This window comes from Lygodium microphyllum, chromosome 3 (assembly GCF_053477565.2).
Source record: "Lygodium microphyllum isolate KBCC chromosome 3, Lygodium_microphyllum_v1.1.10, whole genome shotgun sequence".
In the NCBI taxonomy this organism is placed as follows: Eukaryota; Viridiplantae; Streptophyta; class Polypodiopsida; order Schizaeales; family Lygodiaceae; genus Lygodium; species Lygodium microphyllum.
The window spans coordinates 13,771,914-13,792,206 of NC_141137.1; the positions used below are offsets into that span (position 1 = coordinate 13,771,914).

Here is a 20,293-nt window from a genome sequence, read left to right on the forward strand (position 1 = left end):
TTGTTCCCCATTACATGTGACTATGAACTGTATGGATGAAGGCTGGCAATGCCATCCTTGTGTTCCAATCCAGCTTACTGAGCGTGGCCTTCTTTCATCCAAACCCTCTACTCCTGAATATCTTGCCAAGAAATGTGTAGATCCCCCCAACCCACCCCCCTGCCCCTAAAACCCCCAAACACACACACACACGTGCATGCACAAAAAAAAACCACCCAAAGCCCAATACATGGATTTCGATCCCTAGAAGCCCTGATGTCCTCTACACACACACACACACACACACACACACACACACCCCCGCCACCCACCCACCCAAAGCCCAATACATGGATTTCAATCCCTAGAAACCCTGATGTCCACTATCCACCATTAACTTCTGCATGGTGAAATATTTGTTCTTGTGTTGTAAATGAATATCTTTCTCCCAAAAAGTTGGAAGTGAGTGGAATTATCAATTCTAGCTACATCATAGCAAATGTTGGTCACACAAGTTATGAGATGTGTACACATTCAGGCTTTTGTGTTTCTCTTGGCAATTCAGTTTGTTTCAATCCTTCTAATTAATTTGGTTTACTTTTTTAGCATGTCAATCATTTCTATTTAGCGTTTGTTTTTTCCCTCGAGGGGCTTATTTCTTTTTTTCTACTTACATTTCAGCTGTGTAATTTACCTGTTCTTCTCAACAATACTGCCTTCAATTCACGATATATACACTGTGGGAGGCATTAGTCACATCATCATTTCAACTTGGTTGATCTTCAATGTATTTTTCAATTACTTTTACTGCATCAGAACGGACCCTGGAAGCCCACCAGAATATACTGTAAGTGACAGAACCAATATGCTCACAGGCCATACGTGTATTGCATCTTAGATTTCACAATGCAAATGTGAATTGTGGGTCATTTGTAGTGATTTATAGCATTTGAAGAATACTTTGTACCAGGATGTGGAGCAAGATCCATTAACCATTGTGGGTGGTAGGCAAGAGGCATCTGGAAATGAAGCAACTCGAGCAAGATGGTGCAAGAGCTGTAAGCTTGACGATATTCATTAACAGTGCTTTGGAAAAGCAGCGACAACTTGATTTTTGTTGTCTGATTTCTTCTTATAAACACTCTCTTTTTCCTCTATAGCACTTGTGCCAATACAGATCCATGCTGTGGATAGAGGGAAAGCTTCAGCAGTGTACCTAATAATGTAGCATTAATTCTAGAATAATCTCACTCAAAAATTTACTGTTGACAAACAAAACAGAAACAAACTCAATAGCACAAATGACAAAACAAGTGCCAGAGAATGCAAATGTCGAAATTTTAGCCATATGCATTTGTTCCGTAATGCAGATAGTGAACCGGGTAATAATTAAAGCAATGTGCATCTCATCAAGATTGGAACCACCATACGGCTAGAAACATCTGAGAGGCAGGAGACTACCTGAAGAAACATTCACAATGAGGAAAAAGTTCCCCTTGGCACTCTAGCACTTAAGAGTGCCTGACACCTCAAAGTAGGTAGAATTTAAAAAGGGTTTTACAAATTGAAGAAAAAGAAAAGTGCATACAGGAAATGATCAAGCACTGCATTTAGAGAAAGGATGGCTTCAACTGACCTTCGCCAGAAGGTTCTGTCAGCACAACAGTAAACTGAAACTCATAATGGACAAAACTCTAGGCCTGTCATGAGTGAATAATCTCAGAATGAACCCATGGAGAGGTATCCACTGATGAACTGGCCCTCATAGTTGGGGCTTCTTAAACAGGTAGGAGATTGTGGAACTGATATGAAGGGTATGATTACTTGGGAAGATTGGAACATGCAGTGGAACAGAAATAGTTGCTCTGAGTTTAGAAGTGTTTGCTCCGATCCTAGTTTAACAATCCATGATCAAGCTGGGAGCTTGGGCGGTGGAAAACTGGAAGAGGATCACCAACTAGGACTGGCTTCCTTGCTCTAAGACTTAGCGAAGTTGGTCCCAGGAAGTCATGAGAGTGACTCTTGGCAAAATGGTGAATGCGTGGGCAGCCTTGTTGGCTTTACTCTTATGTGGCTGTCAGCCTCACTATGTGAAGCTCCATTTGAGTCAATTGTTTTGAGAGGGCAGTTTTGGCTGAATATCTTGGGGCACTTTTATTTTTTTGCAGAATAAAGTACGACCCATTATGCTACTCAAAATCAAATGCAGAGGTACATGGCTCAACTCAATGGTTGGAGTGGAAAAAATTTCTAGATTCTTCATCACATAAAAACAAAGCCTCTTGAGGCAGTCTAGGGAGGATGGGAGAGAGAAGCCACCTTTTTTTTTTCCCACCAAGGGAAGGGGGGGTGTTAGAGATTAGTCATACCTTGGACTAGCATTCTCAGGCTACAGTTGGTGCAGTCAGTTCTCTTGGGTGGAGTTATGCATTTTCTTGTCTGTTATTGGGCATTTTTAGCAGTCACTGTGTACGGGCACCTTATTTTGGGCCGGGGCATTTTTAGCAATCATCGTATATGGGACCTTATTCTGGGCAGGGACAATGCCATGTGGTAGTACGACAGCTGGTCGTCATGATTAGGCATTATTTTATGAACAATTGGCTGCATTTATTTCTGGTCGGCCAGTTTGCTGGCCACCCTACTTATTTTGTTGCTTTGTTTCATGCTATATATGGCCACTAGGCAGCCTGCCCTTCATCACTTGTCTTTTCAAGTGTTGGAGAGAGAGATTGGTTTGAGGGGAATACTTCGACAGCCCCTTGTATATCTGCCTTCTTCATTTAAGCATTCATTGACTGTACATCTCTGTGTTCTTCCGTCTCTTTTCTCTCTCCCTCTTCTCTCGTGTTCATTGTCTTTCAATTTTGTCCATATGCTTCCACATTAACTGCACTCTGACATGGTATCAGAGTAGTGTGGAAGGGCTCATTGATTGTGGGCAAACCTGATCGGGAGGATTCTTCGCGACAAAAGTTTGTGTTTTCAGCCTATGGAGGCTAGCGTGAATAGATAAAAGTGTGGAGAAGGAGTAAAGCTGCTGTTTTTGGCAGGTTTTTGCTGTTGGTGAAGGAGAAAAGGTTGTGTTTTCAGCCTTTAGGAGCAGACTTTGAGCAGAGGAAGCCCTAGCAAGCATCGGTACCGTGTGTAGAGCAAGAGGGGCTTGCCCTTGTTTTCGTGCTGGTCATTCCATTTACAATGTTGATGGAAATTGACACGGAGTTTCAGGCCATTATGGACCTCAAGGTCCTTATGTTGCGAGCTCTTCCTTCAAATCAAAAGCTTGATGGGGAGAATTACCGCATTTGATGTGTAATGATGCTTGCCATATTGGAGTCTCATGAGTTGGCGCAGCTCATGACGAAGGCCATAGACCATCTCACAACTTGTGATGCCTCCAAGCTTTTTGCAGATGAGAAAGCCGAGTTAATGAAGATATAGGCACATAGACAAATTGAATGCTCACATCCGTCTTTTCTCTTTCTCTTTTGCATTCTAGCTATCATGCTCACATCGAGCACTTGATCATGGCTCGAGAGATATGGTTGGAGTTAGATCTAATGTACAATCATATGATCGTGATGAAGCACGTGTCTTTGGAGGCTTAGATGAGGACTTTGAGTCCTGACAAGTCTTTTTCTATACGCGAGCATGTCAATCAACTTCGACACTTGTAGATGTAGGTCCACAACACGGGGAAGGCAATTACCTCTAAGGACATGGTGATAACTCTTCTCTCTCAATTATTGCCCCTATTCAGTGCATTCTATTCTACCTTGATTGCTCCAGGGCAGATGGAGATCCTTAAGTGGGAGAAGTTTGTTTCCATGGTCTTGGACCAAGAGGAACAACTCAAAGGTATGAACACTCCCAATTTGGAGGTGTTGACTGGTTAATCTTCCCAATAGAAGGAGGAGGAGGAGGAGGAGGAGGATGATGATGATGATGATGATGAGAAATCTAAACAAGACAAAGCCAAGGAGTCTACTTACCACATCTGTGCCAAGACAGGTCATTGAAAGAAAGATTTGCCTCGACAAGGATAAGAAGGACAACAAGGAGGAGAAGAGAACAAAGGACTCTAGAGCGATAGCTGTTGCTTCAATGGCCACCTTTTTCCATTTGGAGGTGATAGAGGATGTTTCTTCGCCAGCCATTGATGCAACGATGATGGCCCCACAATCTTGTGAGTGGATTGTGGACAATGGTGCTTCCCGCCGCATGACTCCTTCAAATGGGATTGCTCATATGCATTCAGTGCAAGGGTGAATTCTCATAGGTGATAGTTGGTTCCCATCAAAGGTAAGGGTGATATGTAATTGATTCTAGATAGGCAAGGGGGTGTCCACAAATCAGAGGTGCTTTATGTGCCAGGTCTAGGGCATCGTCTACTTTCAGTGAACAAGATTTGTGCTCTTGGTTTGACAATTGAGTTTGATAAGGACTCCTTTTGAGTTCTTAATGGTGTATCAGGACAGGTTCTTTGTACAAGACATGAGGAGAATGGAGTCTACAAGATGCGTTCTTCTTTTGCCTTCTTTTCTCTTCTTCTTTCTTCACAGTAGACTTACACTGAGCTTTGGCATGCTTGTTTTGGCCACCTCAACTACGAGTACCTTCAGAAGGTAGCTTGTGGTTAGCTAGTATGTGAGTTGCTAGAGATTGGGGTGAGTCACCTACCATGTGTATCTTGCATTTGTGGCAAGCATCATAGAGATGCTATTCCTAACAAAGCTTCATGGAGCACTAAAGAGCCCTTGGAGCTTGTTTCGATAGACTTATGTGGACCATAGTATCAAAAAACGTCCGTCCTGGGAGCTTAGAGCTTAGAAATGCCTTCTTTGACGGTGTCACGGATATGCCATGATCAAGTGTATGGATTAATTCTTGCTCTTGCCATATGAATCCATACCCCATGCGGACACACCCTTAACAGGACATCCTCGAGCCAACCATGCGAACCGATGCTTGCCATGGCATCATAGAACCTTCTAGAAGATATGCCATGTCATTGCTTGCATAATCGATGATGTCATCATGGAACATTCTAGAAGATCTTTAGTTGCTCTCCCACACCTATAAAAGGAGGGGCTCATCATAGAGCTTCTCAGTCTTGCTAATGCCTGTCTTAGAAGCTCAAGGAGTTGAGACCTCCAAGGAAGTAACTTCGAGTTCCAATTCTAGTTCTTGTCTAGTCATGGTATCTAGTCTTGTCTTGTCTTCCATTGTACTCCTGTTGTCTTAGTCACCTTGTAATCTTGTAGTACGAGATCTTGTCTAGTACTGTCTTGTATCTTGTTCATCCTCGTCGTCAAGGGAGATCTTGTAATTTTGATATCTTGTATCTATATCTATGGTCTCGGGTTGTGGGATCCTTCATATCCTATCGAGTCTTGTTGTCTATATCTACGGTCCTTGGTTGTGGGATTTTCCGTATCTTGTTAAGCTATCACTGTACCTTGTGTCCCTAGGTGGGATTAACTTGTAATCAAAATTCTTGTAACAAATCTTGCATCTAGTCTAGTCTCTTGAGCACAATCTAGTGCTTCCATATCAGTTTGGCAAGACTCCTTTCTAGCCCTATTGAGCACCATGGAGGCGATCCTTAAAAGAATCGTGGCCTTCCTTCAAAACCTCCAACAACAAATTCAAGACTTGAATGAACGACAAGTGCAACTTCAAATAGAATACCCTATGCATCTGGGCCTTGTGCTTCAAGAGATGCAAGACCAGATTTGAGAAACTTGCAGAACAACATAGGAAGTGATTAGATGATTCCGCGCGTTTATCACCCCCCAACAAGAGAACCCAAGATCAACATGCCAGAGAAGTTCAATGGTGATCATTCGAAGTTCAAGGAAATCTTGCAAAACAAGTAAAGCTCTATATTTGCATGCAATTGGATAGGTATCCAGATGATGCTTCCAAGGTGGGATTCATTGGGACTTTGGTTTGTGGTCAAGCTTTATGATGGTTTGCTCCAATCTTGGAAAAGAATATGCTTGTACTTCATAACTATGAGGCATTTCTTTGCGAGCTCACTTCCACATTTGGAGATGTAGACATTGGTCGAGTAGCAGAAACAAAACTTCGGAAGCTACAATAATGTAACCGCCCTGCCTCTACTTATGCATCTGAATTTAGGCAATTAATCTGTGACCTCACTTGGCATAAGGAGTATTTAATCAACCAATTCAGATGGGGTCTTCGAGATGACATCAAAGACCTTATACTCACTATACTTGAAGCAAAAACACTCAATGATTATATCACAAGCCATTGAGTGTGATAATAGATTGCTCGAGAGAAAGCAAGAAAAGCGAGAAGAATTAAGGCCTTGCCAATGGAACCCAGCCCCAATCAAAGATCCAATGAGAGAAGAAACCAAGCCTAAAGTGATGCAAATAGACAATACCGAATTCCAGCCCTTGACCCCACAAGAAAAGCAAAGACGAAGCAACCATCCTCGAGCAGGAAAATGAGGATGTCTGGTTGTAAATGAGACCGTACAATTGGACCTTGATATAAGGAAGGGTCTCTTGATCCTAGCCACAAGCCACACCCATGGAAACTTTCCTTGTCAGAGTCCAGATGATCCTATCGAGAAAGACTCTTTCCCTCAAAGCCCTGTTCGACTCTGGGGTCTCCGCATGTTTCATTGACAATGGCTTTGTGAACAGATATGGAATTCGAGTACTCCAAAAGACCAATCCTGTACCAGTTGAAGTCGTGGATGGAAGACCTCTAGTATCTAGAGATATTACTAAGGAAACCTGACCACTCATGGTAACTCTTGGGGACCACAAATCTTGTGTATGCTTTAATGTCATATCTAGTCCCACAAATCCAATTATCCTTAGGATGCCTTGGCTAAAGAAATACAACCCAGAAATTGATTGGGTTAAGCAAAAGATTACACGTGAAAATCAAGAAAAGTCGGTATATCTAGGAGCCAAAGTCTTTATGCACAGAGCAAGGTAGGAACCAACCTACATGATATATCATATACTGGCTCAAGAATCTAGTAGGGATGAGTTAGTCAAGCTACCAAGCTAGTATTGAGAATTCCAAGTGTTTCAACATATGATGAATGATATCTTTCAAGAGCATCTAGATGATTTTGTAGTTATATACTTGGATGATATCTTGATATTCTCAATAGATCCCAAGGAGCATGAGTACCATGTAAAATTAGTTTTGGAAAAGCTCAGAGGAAAAGGACTATATGTAAAACTTGAGAAGTGTTTTTTCTATCATATAGAAGTGGAATTCTTGGGATACAATGTCTCCCAGAGTGGAATCTTTATGGACCCCAAGAAGATCGAGACTATTGTTGACTGGCAAACATCCACGTGTCCGCGATGTCCAATGTTTCCTTGGCTTTGCCAACTTCTACAAGATATTTATCAAGGATTACTCAAAGATAGTCACATCACTCACCAGACTCATAGGAAACTCAAAGTTCTCTTGGATCCCGAAAGCCGAGAAGGCCTTCTAGACCCTAAAGGCCGTTTTCACTACTACCCCAACCCTAGTCCACCCATATCCTATCAAGCCATTTTTCTTGGAGATTGATGCATCGGACTATGCCTTGGGAGCCATCTTGTCCCAGCATGGAGATGATGGTCATATGCATTGAATGGCATTCCACTCAAGGAAGTTCTTCCCTCCAGAGATAAGCTATGAGATCCATGACCATAGTTGCCTTCCTACGACGTACGGTACTGTCCGTACGGTACGTATCCATACGAATTTCACTTAGTCTATTTGGGCCACCTAGTTTGCGCGTCCTCGATCCAGCATCTTGCATTTCCTGTGCCCCTGCCTTTCCTCCTGTGTGTTTTGCTTGCCTACATGGCACTTTTTGGGGGGGTGGGAAGCCTTGGATACCTCATCCCACCCCCTTTTCCAGCCATGCACCCCACACACCCGCCCCTCCTCCCCCCCCCCCACCCCACCCTTCCCAACCCTCTTTGGATTCCTTCTAGCTGGCAGCCCTCTCTTTGACCGTTGACCCCTCTTTGACTGTTTGAACTTTGATCCTTCTTTCATCTACAAAGCTCCTCTCCTCCATGCTTCCACACCAATTCAGCAAGCACTTACCATTCTCATCTTTCTCTCTTGGATCTTGATTTTTGAATGGACTTGTGATTTGTCATTCTCGAATCTCACCTCCCATCCCCTCTTTCCCTTATCCTATTGAAGCATTTGCCATTCTCAAGAGTCAAATCTCATCTCCCATCCCCTCTATTCCGCACCCTATCAAAGCATTTTCCATTCTTATCTCCCATCCTCTCTCTCTCACTCTTGCTCTTTCAACTTTACCCCAACCCTCGGGCCTCTCGAGTCTCCCTCCCTTTCAACTTTCAAGAGTCGAGACTCAAACATCTCTCTCTTTTTCTCTCTCTCTCTCTCTCTCTCTCTCTCTCTCTCTGTGGGGCCTCTTTATCCATCATCGGCACCATGACTCATGAGAAGCACAAAGCCTTCAATTTGTATTGGAGAGGGACACAAAGAAGTCCAACTCCCACCATTGGACATACAAACATTGCGGGAAGCGCTATACAAGTGGTGCAACTCGGCTTCTCCAACATCTTTCCAAGACGGGGGGGCCAAGTTGCTCCATGCAAGGAGGTCCCTCAAAACATTGCGGAGGAGATTCTCGCCAAGATGAGAGGGGGATCCACAAGAGGAGGAGGAAGTGGCTTATCGGTACTAACTCCTATGCCTACTAACGAGGAAGCATCAAATGTGGGCGTATCTTCAAACGATGCGGGAGAGGCCTCTACCATTGGTGGTGGGGGCTCCACATCCGCATCTGACTCCGGTAAAAGACAAAGAGTGGAGACTCATGCGGTGCCGGAGAGACAATCCTCTCTCTCTCAAGCTCCCGGTCATGTGCGTGGATCGATTGCCTTTCTTAGAGAAAGGCAATGACTTGCGGACATTGAAATTGCACACACGGTGATTAAGTGTAATCTTGCATTCAATGTTGCAATGGAAGATGGTAAAAGCCATTGCCAATGTGGGTCCATGTGAAGGATGGACCGGTGTTACATACAATGACATGAGGACGAAAAAGATTGATGAAGAGAAGGAGAGGATTGATAGAGCTCTTGATCCTATTCGGGCCGCATGGATAAAATATGGTTGCTTCATTCTCACTGACAGATGGAGTGATTGTAAAAAATGGGGCATCATCAACATACTCGCTTGGCACTTACTTTTTGCGGGCAATAGATACCGGCAAGAGAGGAAGGAAAATGATGGGCGCATTCATCTACCGCCACATTCGACAAGCTATCATTGAGGTATACATTGCAATTTTCCTTTTAAATTTGTTTCACTTTTTTTCATTATGATAATATCATGATTCATAATTGAAATTTGATTTATGCATAACTATCTATCTCCCTATTCTATTAATTAATTTTTCTCTAGTATCTATGATCTATCTTGATTCTCTTTTTTCCCCCGGGTTGTAAGGCTCTCAACCCCCGGGTCCCATCTCTCTTCATTCTTGAATCTTGAAAGTTGAAAGTTGAAAGTTGAAACTTGAAAGACTCAAGTTTCAACTCTCCCTAGACTCTTTCTCTCTCTAACCTCCAATTTCCAAGTATTGTTAGTAATAAGTATACTTGTAATTTGTAAATTGTGGTTGTAGGTGGGCCCCTCAAATGTGGTGCAAGTTGTTACCGACAATGCATTGAATTGTTGGCACATGGGCCATTTGCTTGAGGCCGAGTTTCCTACGATTGTGTGGACTCCATGTGCAAGTCATTGTTTGGACTTGCTCATGGAGAACATTGGGAAGCTCAAGTGGGTGAAGAGGGTGGTTTGCAAAGCTACATCAATTGTCACATTCTTTACGGTAAAGGTAAAGGTGCTTGCGATGTATCGTAAGTATAGCACACTAGAGTTGAAGAAGCCTTTTTCAACTCGCTTTGCTTACATGTGGTTATTATTGGAGCGCCTTTATGAGGTGCGGTTCGAGACAGTGGTGTCCACTCTATGGAATGAGTAGGATGAGCATGAGATAGAGGAGGCCAAAGCCATGCAGCGCTTGTGTCTCAATGAGCAGTTTTGGCAAAAAGTCCATGCCATTGTCATTGTCATGACTCCCTTTTATAGGGTGTTACATATGAGTGATTGCGAGGGGTTCACCACGGGCCTTCTCGTTCACTTCTTTAAAGCGGCATTGGTGGAGGCACGTGCTTGTACAGTGACTACAGAGACATAACGTACACATGTTTTAGAGATAGCAGAGAGGAGATGGGGGTGGATGCATAAGCCCATCCATGGTTTTGCCACATTGGTACATCCGGCCTACAAGTCACCAGCGGTCATGGATGATAGAGGTTCCATTCGGACCAGCTTGCTTATTTGACTTGTGTGGTCCTTGGATGACTACAATGCAGTGTTGGAGGAGCTAGGATGCTATGCAGATCAGAAAGGGCATGTGGCTTTTGCTTCTCCCACTTGTTGGAGAAGAGAGTTACTTGTGAAGCCTTTATTTTGGTGGCAAAACTTTTGATATGCATTGGAGACCCTTCAGTCCTTAGCCATGAGGGTCTTTGCCCAGGATTGCTCTTTGGGTGCATGTGAGAAAAACTGGAGTGTCTATTCTCTCATTCACACAAAGATTCGCAATCGGCTTAGCACACAACAGTTAGAGCGGCTAGTCTATAGCTGCACTAACTTAGGCATGATGAGGGCTATGATGAGCATGGGTAGTCCGAAGTAGGTAAAGTTTAAACACTTAACCATAACATTTAAAATTTGTTGTTTTAACTTTTAAACTTTGAACTTTAAAGTTTATACTTTACAATTTAGACTTTAGCATTTACAATGATCAATCTTACGTGTATCATTGCATCGTGTAGGTGAATGTTAATACATTCAAGTTGATGGGCGACACTCTTTCGATTATACATAAGGAGGTGGATGAGGAGGAGGAGGAGATTTTTGCAGAGCTCTATAGAGAGCTTATAGCAACAAATATTCGTGACACTTGCAGTTAGCATGCTTGTGGGCGAGGAGTTTGAGTTGGTGGTAGTAGGGGCATATTCATTCGACGCCCTCCATCATCGAGGAGGGGTGGTTCAAGTGGCTTGCAGACATATGTAAGGCGGGGCTCTAGAAGCTCACATCCTATGCCTCATGATGACATCCCCCCCTTGCCTACACAGTTGCCACCTAGGGAGCCATCATTTGATGATGATGGTAACCTCATTAGTGAGGATGAGTATGAGTGTGTCTCATCGTCGGATGCCGAGGAGTCATCTTCAGGCTCTCTTGATGAGCACTTAGATGGTTTTGATGATGATGATGATGATGATAGTGATGCCTCATCATAGATTCATAGGTCTTTTTTTTTTGTATGAGATATACTAGACTGTAGTTGTATTGCATGTTTTGCGCAGCCCATGCGATTGCGATGGTCACCCTCATGTATTCATCTTATTCTGTAATGAAATGGCTATTTCCACTTTAAACATGTATTCTATGATCTATCATTTAATGATTTATGGTTTTTGTTATTTAACAAATCATCTTAAATTTTTTCGTATTAATATTGTACCGTACCTTATAAAATCATAAGGTATCATTTAGTATTGTATTTTATCGTATCGTACCGTATCATACCTTTCGTATCTAACAACTATGTCCATGACAAAGAACTTCTTGCCATTGTAGATACCTTTGATACTTAGCGTCGTCATCTAGAGAATGCAGCCCATAAAGTTACCGTCTATACAGATCACAAAAATCTAGAATACTTTATGACAGTCCGCATCCTCAATCGAAGAAAATCCCATTGGAGTAACTTCTTATCTAGGTTTGAATTTGCCATCACCTATCGCCCAAGACACCAACAATGCCAATCAGATGCTTTATCAAGAAGATCCTACCTGGCACCTAAGAAGGGAGAATAAGCTTTTGATTAACAACGAGCAATACTACTTAAGCTAGAGCACCTTCAGCTAGGAGTCATCTTGAGTTGTCACCAAGACGACCCTACCTGGATCCAGTTAATCCATGAAGCTCTACTGTGTGATGATTTGGCCAACAATCTTAAGAGAAAAAATCAAGAGGGAAAAGGAAATGAAGTTTGTGAGTTTCAGGAAACTAATGGATTGTTATATTATAAGAATCTACTTTACATCCCTCAAAGAAAGTTGAGACTCAAGGCACTCCAACAACGCCATGACACCCCAACAGCAAGGCTCTTTGGAGTTAATAAGACCTTAAAGCTTAATTCAAGAGATTTTTGGTAGCCCTAGATGTGGAAAGAAGTTAAGGAATATATAAAATCATGTGATAGTTGCAACAGGGCCAGGGTCCCTTGTCACAAACCACATGGCTTCCTGGAACCCTTGCGCATACTTATAATAATAGTATCCGTGTATCTACCAAGCAAACTCCCTTCTTTGCAAAGTATGGCCAGCATCCAAGGATGGATGTACATTTCTCCAATCAAGTAAAGAACCTTGCTGCCCGAGATAAAACTCAACACCTAGTAGGTATACACCAAGAACTCAAGCAACAAATCCAAAAGGCTCAGAATCAATACAAGCACTATGCGGACCAGCATCGTCTCCAACATCCAGCATATAAAGTCGGTGATAAAGTATGGTTACTCAGGCATAAGCTCTAGACAACAAGGTCCTCCACCAAGCTAGACCACTAGAGATTTTGGCCCTTCACTATCGTAGCCCAGATCAACCTAATTGCTTACCGACTCCAACTCCCCAGCATCGTGAAGATCCGCCTAGTCTTCCATGTTTCCTTGCTCCAGCCATACCATAGCTCACCACTAGGGGGGGAGAGATCTAATCCCCCACCACCTGTCCAGATTGAAGATCATGAAGAATTTGAGGTCCAGCATATCTTAGACTCGAGGATCTCCTGAGGTCGATTGGAATGCCTTGTTCAATGGAAATGATATGACATCAATGATTGCACTTGGGAACTTGCAGAATATCTCCAAAGAGCACCTCGCAAAGTTAAAGAATTTGACAGGAGGAATCCAACAAAACTTGGACCAAACCACCAAGCCGCTCCTTCTGGGACTTGTCGCTATCGGAGGGGGCGATGTCACAGACATGCCATGATCAAGTGTACGGATTAATTCTTGCTCATGTTGTATGGATCCACACCCCATGCAAACACACCCTTAACAGGACATTCTTGAGCCAATCGTGCAAACCCACCCTTGCCATGCCATCATAGAACCTTCGAGAAGATATGCCATGTCATCGCCTGCATCATCGATGATGTCATTATGGAACATTCTAGAAGATCTTTAGCCACCCTCCCATACCTATAAAAGGAGGGGCTCGCCATAGAGCTCCTCAGTCTTGCCAATGTCAGTTTTGGGAGCTCAAGGAGTTGAGACCTCCAAGTAAGTAACTTCGAGTTTTGGTTCTAGTTTTTATCTAGTCATGGTATTTAGTCTTGTCTTGTCTTCCATTATACTCCTGTTGTCTTGTCACCCTGTAATCTCGTAGCACGAATCTTGTTTGGTACTGTCTTGTATCTTGCTCATCCTCGTCAAGGGAGATCTTGTAATTTTGATATCTTGTATCCATACCTCTGGTTTCGGGTTGTGGGATCCTTCATATCCTATTGAGTCTCGTTGTCTATACCTATGGTCTCGGGTTGTGGGATTTTTCGTATCTTGTTAAGTTATCATTGTATCTTGTGCCCCTAGGTGGGATTATCTTGTAATCAGAATTCTTGTAACAAATCTTGCATCTAGTCTAGTCTCTTGAGCATAGTCTAGTGCTCCCATAACAGACAGATGTATTGAAGGGGATGCCAAAATGGGATGGGGGACGTCCCTTGTCCCCTCTCCAACAATTGTCCCCTTAACTCAACCATTCGCTATCCTGTCCCCTTGTCACATCCCTTGTTAGGAGACTTTTTTTTTGGGTGGTTGGGTTGGGTTGGAGGGGGTCTTTTGGGGGGTGTTTTTTTGGTGGCTTTTTTTGTGGGTGAGCTTGTAGACTTCTTCCAGGACTTCCCCTTTTGTTACACATACACATACAAAATCAGCATACTCTTGTATGAAGTCATATCAAATCAGCTGACATTACACATGCAGTTTTTCTACAATGGAAAATACATGTATGTATGCATGCACACACATATGTTCTTTGGTAGTATACATTCACCCACACATCCATCCACCACATCACATGCATACATTTTAAAATGCTATTTACATATGCCATCCCACCCCCCATCACCGTTTCTTGTTTTTGGTTGTCCCCCTGTCCTCGACCCTTACCCTAAGCCGGTCCCAATCTCGGTTCTCATCCCCCACTCCATGTTACTATGATGTGGACCCATGAGGACAAAGTCTCTGAAGGGGAGTTTGTATTTTATGCTAATTGTTGATGATTTTAGTAGGTTACCATGGGCATACTTCTTGGCGTTGAAGTTTGAAGTATTTCCACATTTTAAGGATTGGTTGATCTTCGAAGAGAATAGGCTTGGCAAGAAACTCAAGACCTTGCATTCCGACGAGGGGAGTTTGTCTCCCAAGAGCTAACTCATTCCCATGCAGATCGTGGCATTCACCAAGAGTTTGCCAACATGATTACCCCTAAGGAGAACGTCGTATTGAAGCAAAATAATCCTACTGTGATTGAGATGGGTTAGACTGTGATGGAGCATCAACAGACACCTTAGTATCTTTGGGCCAAAATGGTGGCTACTGCTGTCCCATATGTAATCAATCCCCTAACTTGTAAGTTGTGGTTGTTATAACCCCTTTTGAGGCTTACTTTGGACAAAAGCTGGATGTCTCTCATTTCAAGGTGTTCGGGTGTAATGCATATATTCACATTCCAAAGAAGAAGAGAGACAAGCTTATGCCGGCTTTTAAGAAACAGGTGTTTATGGGATATAGCTTGCAGTCCTGGATATAGGCTTTATGATCCCACTTCCTAGGAGGTGTACATGAGTCGAGATGTATGGTTCATGGAGTTTCTAGTTGCAAGGGGGGGTGTTGAGCATCCCATTCTTAGAGATATAGGTGACAGTTGGGCACTTGCTCTAGTGCCTTCAGAGCTTTGCCTATTGAGGCTCCATCCTCAGTGGAGGAGGAGATTACTTTACCACTAGATTCATCTGTTGAGTCGGCTCTAGCGGATATTCTAGAGACCTTGGTAGAAGGTGAGCGCCGAGGGGCGTATCGGCCTCCTTCTTATTGAGGATGCAATACACTCCATGATTCAGGGATTGAGAGAGTCCCTAAGGAGTGGCAGCCATAAGATGGCCTATGGTGTTCTTGAAGAAACTAGGCATATTCCACCGAGCTTTTTCGTACTAATTGCTATTTGATGACTCATGCCATGCCGGATTGTGAGCCCACCTCCGTGAAGGAGGCTTTGCAGTCACAACATTGGAAGAAGGCTATGAGGTAGGAGTTGGATACTATTGAGTGGAATGGCGCTTGGGATCTTGTGCCTAGGCTCATTTATAGAAAGGTGATTGGTGTTAAATGGGTCTTTAACACTAAATACCACAGTGATGGCACTCTCGATAAGCACAAGGTGTGGGTTGTTGCAAAGGGCTTTGCACAAGGGCTAGGGGTGGATTTCCATGACACCTTTGCACCTACATTTTGGATGGTTGCCATCAGGCTGTTTTTGCCTTAGCCAGCCATAGGAGATGGCCGGTTTATCAACTTGATGTGAACTTTACCTTCCTTAACGGTGATTTGAAGGAGGAGATCTATGTTGAGCAGCCTCCTTGCTTTTTCTCAGATGATGGATAGGTTTACATGTTGAAGAAGACTCTTTACGGCCTCAAACAAGCTCTACATGCTTGGAACGAGAAGATAGACTCGTACCTCCAAGGAAAGTTAGGGTATTGGCGTTCCTCTTTCGATCCCCAATTGTGTGTCCACACCTCAGTTGGAGGACACACGTTAGTGCTTTATGTGGTCAATCTCATCTTGACAGGTGACCATACCCAGAAGGTCAAGCGGACGAAGAAGGTACTACACGAGGTGTTCTAGATGATGGATATGGGCCTTCTCCATTTCTTTTTAGGTCATGAGATTTGGTAGACTCCAAGGGGGATTTTCATCTCCCAGCAACGGTATGCAAAGGAGCTTTTGGCCATGCTTGAGATGGAGGGATGTAAGGCCATTTCTATTCCTATGGATTTGAACTAGAAGGCTATGGCCCATGCAAATTCGCTAGTAGTGGGTGCTTCTCGCTACAAGCAGTTGATTGGGTCCTTGATTTGGCTTCTTAACACTCGGGTTGATTTGTACTTTCTTGTAGGTTTATTGGTTGGATTCATGAGTAAACCCAAGGTGGTTCATTGGAGCTTTACTCAAGGTGGTTCACTAGAAGGCTGCTATGCAGATTTTGCGTTTCCTGAGGGGGACCCTCGAACTTGGTATTCATTATCCACTAGGTACTAGAGATTTGACGTTGGTTCTTACAGGCTAGACGGATTTAGATTGGGTTGGATAGGTTGACCAACAGAGGTCAACGACATGATATTGCTCTACTTTGGATAGATGTGTTATCTCGTGGAGTAGCAAGCAGCAGTCCATAGTTGCCCTTTCTTCCATAGAGGTGGAGTATAGAGCGGTGTCTTCTACCACATGTGAGTTAGTGTGGCTTCGGAGGTTACTAGGAGATCTTGGTTGTCTGCAGGGAGGTCCTACGACACTTCATTGTGATGATGAGAGTTGCATTGCTTTGGAACGGAACCCTATGTTTCATGCTATGTTGAAGCACATTGAGATATAGTACCATTTCATTCGAGAGAAGATATTGGCTGAGACTATTGATGTAGTTTACTGCAAGACAAAGGATAATTTGGTAGATTTGTTTATGAAGGTGCTTCCTCACGTTCTGCAACGACACTCTAGATCCTTGAGCCTTATGTCTTGTCCAGGATCTAAGAGGGGGTGTTAGAGATTAGTCATCCACTGGACTAGCATTCTCAAGCTACAGTCGGTGCAGTCGGTTCCCTCGGGTGGAGTTACGCTTTTTCTTGTTAGTTATTGGGCATTTTTAGCAATCGCAACGTACGCAGGGGCATTGCCCCGTGGCAGTACGATAGATGGTTATCATGATTAGGCATTACTTTGTGAACAGTTGGCTTCATTTATTGGTGGTTGGCAGTTGGTTGGCCTTGCTTTGTTTCATGCTATATATGGCCATCAGGCAGCTTGCCCTTCATCACTTGTTTTTCAGGCGTTGGAGAGAGAGATCAGCTCGAGGGGATACTTCAAATAGCCCCTTGTATATTTGCTTTCTTCATTTCTTGACTGCAAATTTTTGCATTCTTCGGTCTCTTTTCTCTCTCCCTCTTCTCTCATGTTCATTGTCTTTCAATCTTCTCCATATGCTTTTGCATTCTCTGCACTTTGAAGGTGAGGGGGGTTTTGTGTATGGAGCTCCATGATGGTACCATCTTGTTATGTGAAGAACATGTTTTATAACCCTAGCATTGAAGAAACAATTGTCAAAGTTGTTATTGATGCTGAAAGTTTCCTTGGAGTTGCTCCCGAGTCCTAGCACCCATGGAGTAGTTAATAATAGAAGACTAGAACTCTGATAGGGTGCAATACAATTGAAGGAGAGTCATTGCTGAAGACTAGTTGGCAGCAAGCCCTCCAAACATGCCACTTGCTAGGCTCCAAATGCATGATTGCGACAATGAGAGCTAGAGTGCTTGCTAACTATGCAAGGCCTTTCGGCCTATCATTGTAGAACAACCAACTTTGATGATGAAGATTGTGACTTGCATTTCAGTCTTATCAAGCATATGGTGGCTCTCAAGCAACTAAAAGTACCCCCCAAGTGTGATCCATTTGAGGCTAGCTCTATCCTACGCAGAATCTTGCAAGATACTCTCCATACCAATTAGGCCATCTCACATGACAAGTATCAATGCATCAAGAACTCTAGTTAGTCTTGGAATATCCCATCATGCTACATTTGTGCCAGCCAACTACCATTGCAAGACCCCCATGGGTAATTGTAGACAAGAAGAAAGACCCTCCTTGGTTGCTAGTTGTCTATAAATGTCATCAAGATGCTTTGCTTTGGTTTGTGCTTGCTATGGTAGGGGTCCAATCATCATCTTGCACACCTAAGAGATTGATGAGATTGACCAACTTTGCTCACTTAGATCCCAATCTAGCTTATCAAGGGTGTGGTTTCCCAAATCCAAAGCATTCACTTATGAATGTGCTTCTAAGAAATGAGCGGGTTCAACTCCCAAGACTTCCCTTGCAACCCAATAACAAAGGTTTTCCTCCATAGATGGTTGGAGAATACCAAACCTTGCTACACTTGGTCCACTGCTAGTTTGCCACCCTCATGTATTGTGAAAGAAGTGGTTGGGGTGTATTGAAGATCAGGGAGAGAAAAGGTTCAAAGTGATTCCATCCACCTTTGCAAGTCCTAGTGGGCCATTGGGCAGCTGAGAAGCACACTTTGTTTGATGCCTTAGCATCTTTGGGGTGACCCTTTGGGCTCCCATTGTCTTTGTAGTCTTGGTAGGTTAGTGGGTAGTTGACAAGCACCCTTTGCTTGATGCCCTGATTGTTTTGGAGTGGGACACCTTGGGGTAATTATGGGCTTGAACTATCTTGATAGTCCCTTCCTGGTTCCATTTTTGGGCGTGAGAGGGGGTGCTGAGCTAAAGAATGCATTATAAACTGATAAGCTCTTTATTATAGTAGTCTGAAAACTCAAATTGCTAATCTTTTATTAAAAAAGGAATGCATTCCTAGAGAGTGTTTGTGTCTCATAACCCAAGCCCTAATTTGGGATGATCCACTCATCTATATGTAAATAGGCAGGCTGCCCACTACTCTACCCATCTTGTTTTGTAGATTGTTGGCACCTTGTCTCTGCTCTCCACACCGTGGTTTTCAGATGATATCTTAGTTCGAGTCACAAAGACTCAAACAGTCACAAGCAAAACTTAAATCCTGAATGCAAAATGCAAACGTAAAACTCAAAACTCAAACACAGAGAGAAGAAACTCTAAAGTGAATGAATGCTGTAATGAATGGAAGAGAGTACATAGCCGAAGGGCAGAGCAATGAAGTGTTGGAGAGTGATGTCCACTAGAGACGGATCCCGAGTACTATAACCACTAGTTGGAGATGAGAGAGTGCTGAATAGTGAAGGGTAGTATGTTGGTCACCAAAACACAACAATCGGAGGCTGAAATTTGGTAAATGCAGCAGTGTATCACTAGAGGAAGGATGAAAATTGATTACTTGAGGCAGCCATAACAAGAGAGGTGTTTGTTGATGTAGATGGCCTGCTGGACAGCAAACACAGATATTGCAGTAGTTTCTTGGTGGGAGAGATGGCAGCAGCTTGTTGCTTGGCTCTAGATGCTAAAAACGTAGGCTGATCAAGTGCTATGATGGTAGAGTAAATGAAGATCTCCAAACAGTGGGGTGATGGTTGAAAACAGGCCGCCTAGGGCTAGATAGTGATGGGCTGCAGTCGGTGATGGTTGGATAGTGGATGATAGGTTGCCGATGGTTGAAATCTGCACAGTAGAGTGAGAAACTTGCACAGAAGGATTAGGTTGAATGGTGGGCAGCCTGTCTATTTATAGATGTTGGAGGGTGTCCCAAAAATTAGGGTTTTGGGGAACCATTGTAACTCTTTCGAACCGTGTACCACTTTTGTGTTTTCCATTAATTAAGTGTGTTTTGGGGTTGTTTAAAGATGCTAATCAGCTATAAAGCGTGCTTTAGCTCAACACCCCTCTCAAGCCCAAAACTGAACTTAAAAGGGAAGGCTTGCAATGTGTATCCCAAGGCATCCCACCCCAAATTAGCCAGGACATCGGACAAAGGGTGCATGGTGATTTCCCAGTGGCTTACCAATGCTACAAAGGCAATGGTTATCTTACCAAGGAAGAGGATAGGGCATCAGACAAAGGTTGCTCATTGACTCTCTTGTGGCCTATCAAGCCCTACAAAGACGGATGGAACCACATTGAACTTTTGTTTGTTTGTTTGTTTTTTTTTTTCATTTGCTTGAAGATGAATTTTATAGGTGGCGATTGATTAAGTAACAGTGACCCAGAAGATGGGAGTAGGGATGGTACATCCAACACGTCACAAAACAGTACAAGCTTACTCGACCACTGGAGGATGTCGATGATGAGGAAAAGGTGATGAAGTATCATGTGAAGAAGGATGGTGGTGTAATCTGCTAGTGGAAACAACTTAGGATCCGTCCAGTGGTGCTCTACACAATGGGATGTGCTCTACACTAGGTGCTACTTGGACAGTGTTCCTTTT

At 43.3% G+C, this 20,293-nt stretch overlaps 1 protein-coding gene across 6 annotated transcripts in view; it reads left to right on the forward strand.

The window, feature by feature from the left end:
- LOC148038069 (uncharacterized) overlaps positions 1–20,293 on the forward strand; it is a 101,439-nt gene that overhangs the window by 37,606 nt on the left and 43,540 nt on the right. For all 6 annotated transcript variants that reach the window (XR_015688947.1, XM_087668598.1, XM_087668584.1 and 3 more), the window contains 2 exons: positions 661–826; positions 950–1,037. Coding sequence is in view for 5 of the 6 variants with exons in the window: in XM_087668598.1 (XP_087524724.1) it covers positions 661–826; positions 950–1,037 (254 nt within the window). In the remaining variant the exon portion in view is untranslated. The remainder of the gene's footprint in view (positions 1–660; positions 827–949; positions 1,038–20,293) is intronic.